The sequence below is a fragment of the Manacus vitellinus genome, unplaced genomic scaffold, assembly GCF_001715985.3.
Source record: "Manacus vitellinus isolate BGI_N305 unplaced genomic scaffold, ASM171598v3 scaffold_47_pilon, whole genome shotgun sequence".
NCBI lineage: Eukaryota > Metazoa > Chordata > Aves > Passeriformes > Pipridae > Manacus > Manacus vitellinus.
The window spans coordinates 2,819,566-2,824,204 of NW_021940585.1; the positions used below are offsets into that span (position 1 = coordinate 2,819,566).

A 4,639-nucleotide genomic window follows, 5' to 3' on the forward strand; every position below is an offset into this window, starting at 1 on the left:
TGAATTTTGCACTTCAGTTTTCAGTACTTGGGGTGTCTGTAGTTTGAAAGAGCTTTGCTTTGGGGGAAACATTTAGCCAGAGCTGCCTTTGCAGGAGGATAGATCCAGGTTTTCTGCTGGAGAAAGGAACCTTTTCCCATCACACACCAAATCCCAGGCACCGAAATGGAACACGCACGTCACCCTCAGCCCTGTGTGTACTTGTCTTGCTCTAAAAGACAGGAGTTGGCTTGTGCAGAATTAGACATAAAATTCTTCTTGCCAGCTTTCAGGGATTGCAAAAGTTTCAGGAATAATGAGATCCAGCTTGAGGCATCTGATTTTTAACTGGTTTGTAGAGATAGATTTGGATATCTGCAAGTTATCATAGTTCTAACAGGGCTTTTCTTGGAAGCAGAGGTGCCAAACCACCACTTATTTTGAAGCACAAAGCATCTCAAATTAGACACCAGGAATCCTTTGAAATGCTGATGAGTTTGTGCACCTCGAGGAGAGACCAGGAGGGACAAGAAGGGAGGATGCTGATGAGCAGGATCTGTGCTGGACCCAAAATTTGGCCAGGAATGCTGCTGCCCCTGCACTCTGCAGCCCAACTGATCCAAGCACAAGTTTGGGATTTGCAGCTCACAGAGAGGCACAAGCCAGAACATCTCCTGATGCCAGTGGTGGGCAGCTTACATAATGGCACTTGCATAACCCCAGCAAGTTCTGTCAGGGGCTCTCTCCATGCCAAATTAAGGCTCTCTGGGGTTTTGTGTCACATTCACGCTCCGTTTGGAATTGTGCTCCAGTTCATCACAAATTCCACTTCCTTCTACGTGAAGTGTGTGACCAAGAGCCAGTGAGGCTACAAGGCTTGTCCCTTCAGCCTGGACCTCCCATCTCCTTCATCAGTGCCTCTGATTTCCAGCCCACTGTGCTGAATTATTTGCAGAATCCTGTTTTCCTTTTGCAGCCCAGATAGTTCAGTTCTGACCCTGTGCCAGGGTGATGGTCCCTGTTCTCTGGGACATTATTCCTTTGCTGGAGAGCTTCAGGGAAGCCACTCTGGTCTTGGTTCTCAGTTCTCACTGAGATCTTCTTGGCAAAGAGGAGAGGGTGGCAGTTAGACACTGGGGAAGAAGGTTTTTTTTCCCTCCAGAATTTTCTTTGCAAGGTGAATACTCTTAATTACCCCAGGATAATTACAGGTGGATGGAATCCAAGCCCTGCAGGCTGTTTGGTCATCACCAGGCAGTGACTTCACTTTGGGCTGGGTTTCCCTCACTCTCCAGGTCTGTAAAAGACTGAGCAGATACCAGATAAAGCAGAGGGGGATTGGTTTGCTTCGTTTTTTTATCTTGCACAACCCAAAATTTCACCAAGCAGAGCTAAAAGCCTTGGGATGCTTAAAAACTCTTGCTGGTGGGGGGATTCACGTTGCCAGAGGGACCCCGAGGCTGGAGGGCAGGATTCATCCCACCCAAAGCAGGTCACTGAAACAGGACAAATGAGTCACATCCTGAAAACCCCCTTTTCCTCCCTCCCCTGCTCTGAGGGGGCAGCTCAGCCTGGGCATCAGGGGGGGAAGTGTCCAAATCTCAGTCACTTCCAGGAAAGGCTTTTCACGGCTGAAAACATCTCCAGTCCTTTTCCAGCAGCTCAGGCTCCCCAGGCTGGTGCTGGCACCAGGTTTGGCAGATCCACCTCCTTTGTTCAGGAAGAAAAGTGCTGGATTCTGGGCTTTTCAGGTCTTTTCTTGTCGGGGGCGACTGGATCTGCCTGCAAAGAGCAATCACAGCAGAGCAGTCACAGCGACCGTCGCTTATCCAAACGCCGCCTATGAAATTTTAATGCTTCCTAAAGCCTGGCTGAGGAATTGTGAGGATCCCACCCATCACAGGGGGGGAGTTAATCGAATCAATGAGGTGAACAAGAGCCGCCCAGCAGATGCCAGGGGGTTTGATCAGCCCAGTCATTACGGCAGGACCCTCGTCACTCCCCACGGAGTGATTACAGCCCTGCAACCAGCCAGGGGATTTGGTGGGAAGTGGCCAATGAGGGGCCAAGCCGGCTCCAAATCCAGCTTTTTGCAAAGCCCCAGATAAAACAGGCTTCCATTAATAAGGCAAGAAAGGTTAGGACGAGCAGCACTGCAGCCAAGCTGGAGAGGTAAGGTGATAGTTTTGTCGGAGGCTGGTAGAGCACATGGCCCCAGCTTGGTGTGGGGAGCCAGGGTGCAGTCAGGCTGGAAGTGGGACATTATTTGCATGTCTGCAGAAGTAGTTTATTTGCTGATCTTAAAAAATGGGAGAGCTGGAGGCACTCAGTGTAAGCAGGAAGCTAAACACAGATTTTCTGTGTTTTCGTAGCCCGTGTGCTCGTTCTGGCTGATAAATAAGTTTCTTGAGAGCAAAGCTCTGAAAAATCATTGTAACCTGTTTAGCTTTAGGTTCTGGGGTTTGAAATGGAGATTTGTGGTCAGGAACTGCTGAGCAGTTACAGAGCTGGCTTGTTACAGGGGTTCTGATGGCTGCTCTTTCTCTCTGCTCACATCCACGTGCAGAGATGGAAATGGAGCAAGTGATTGAACTAACTTAGTTAAAATGAAGGAGTCGTAGAAAATAAAGTGTGAGAATGTAAAGCTGGGCGTAAGAATTAAAAAACCTGGGCTTTTCCCACCCTGATCTTGAGATCTGTTGCTGCACAAAAATGGTGCTGAGCCGTTTAAACTGTTTGTGGCAGCGTAGGCTGGAGCTTTCCTAGACAGTGGTAATCTCTCGTGCAAACCACCTTCCATCGGTGTGACACGGCCTCACCTCCAGCCCTGCTGTGCCCTGCTGTTCCTCCCTTCTCCTGCCCAGTCCCCAGTCCCCCCTCCCTGCTGGAAAACAAAAAAAAAAAAATAAGTGGCAGCTGTTGGAAAGTAGAGCCCATTTGTTTTATGGTGCCGCTTTGGGAATATGATCCAGATCCTCCAGGAGAGAGAGAAAGCAGCAGAGCGAAAGAGAAGAGGGGGGAGTTGAGAAGCTCTGGAGAATAACTTGCTTATTTTAAGTCTAGTGCAGAAAGTTCAATCTTTTGTGGTGAGGTTCATGGATAAAGCAGAACTGCTGCTAAAGGTCCTAGCCTGGGAATCAAAGAACTCCTAGTTGATTGTAAGTAATTTTAGAGTTTGTTGGTTGTTTTGTACGAAATTTCCAGTGCAGTGAAATGTCTTTGATTGTCCTCTAGCGAGAGGTGGCTGCAGGGAGGGTGTTCAGATCTGAAGATGTGTTGTGTGGGGTTTATTTTTAGTTTTCTTTAGCACTTCAGGTAAAGGAACAAGGTTTTCCATGGAAGGCACCTCTGTTCGTTATTCTGGCTCCTGGTTTCAGTTGGTGCCAGGGCACAAAAGGCACAAAAGCAGAAGAATATGCTAAAACTGGCAGCAACCAAAACCCATTCATAGTTCCACACCTTGGGTTTCTGCCAAGCCATTAATGGGAACTCAGACTATTTATTTTTGTTGTCAGGTCAAACAACCCGCTTCTGTCAGCTCCTCTGATTCCTAGAGGGAAACTCCTAGAAAAATCTAAGGAAAATCCAGTGGAATGGATGTAGTACAGGGCAGTGCGTGGAAAATGCAGGCAGTAGGAAGAGGTGGTGGTTCAGAAAGCTGCTCCAAATGTTCTTGCTCTCTCCTGGCTCCTGGGGCTGCTGATCCAACGTGTGCTTCCTTCCCTCCACAGCTCTCCATGAAGGAGGTCGGGGACGGGCTGCACGAGCAGATGAACTGCATGATGGGGGCCCTGCAGGAGCTGAAGCTGCTCCAGGTCCAGACGGCTCTGGAGCAGTTGGACATCTCCGGGAGCCGCAGCCCCGGCTGTGGGGTGGAGCAGCACCGGTGCTGCCGGAGCCGGGGGGACGTTCCCAGGGCCTGGCAGGACGAGCCGTCAGTGGAGGGGCACAGCCCCACGTCCTTCCCACATCCAGCGGGGCTGGCCCGTCCCACCGCGCTCCTGGAGAGCGACCACCTCGGGGACACCCCCTCCTCCTCCAGCAGCCTCTGTGGGGAGGGTGTTTATGCCCCAACAGGACCTGCCTGTGTGTCCAGCAGAGCCGAGCACGTCCGCCCCAGGGCTCTGGAGTGCAGCATCCAGGGCACGGCCGGGGGGTGGCCGGAATGCCGGGAGTGCCCGGGCTGTGACGACGGCCACGACTGGACATCCTCCCTGATGTCCCAGAGCAGGAACCGGCAGCCGCTGGTGCTGGGGGACAACATCTTTGCAGACTTGGTTGGGAACTGGTTGGACCTGCCAGAGCTGGAGAAGAAGGGGGAGAAGAGCGAGGCGTCCCTGTCCGTGAGCAGGTCCCAGGAGCTCTGCAGGAAGTTCTCCCTCACGGCCAACATCTTCAAGAAGTTCCTGAGGAGCGTCCGGCCGGACCGAGACAGGCTGCTCAAGGAGAAGCCTTGCTGGCTTCCTCCCGAAGACAAACAGCCCGAGATCTCCAAGAGATCCAAAAAGATGAACAAACTCAAGGGGACATTTTACTTCCCGCTCCACGGGAGCCACCACGGCAAAGCAGAGAGGTGCCCGAAGGCAGAAAACCACAGCGAGCGCCCCAAAACGGGCACCAAGAAAGTCCACGAGTCCAGAGACTACACCCAGTCTGGGTT

General features: G+C 51.6%; 1 protein-coding gene across 1 annotated transcript in view; it reads left to right on the plus strand.

The window, feature by feature from the left end:
• Nucleotides 1–2,897: 2,897 nt before the first annotated feature.
• The window catches only part of INKA2 (inka box actin regulator 2), a 2,702-nt gene continuing 960 nt past the window's right edge, over nt 2,898–4,639 (plus strand). Inside the window, exon 1 of the mRNA XM_029962487.1 lies at nt 2,898–4,636. Coding sequence (XP_029818347.1) covers nt 3,573–4,636 — 1,064 coding nt within the window. The 5' untranslated portion in view covers nt 2,898–3,572. The remainder of the gene's footprint in view (nt 4,637–4,639) is intronic.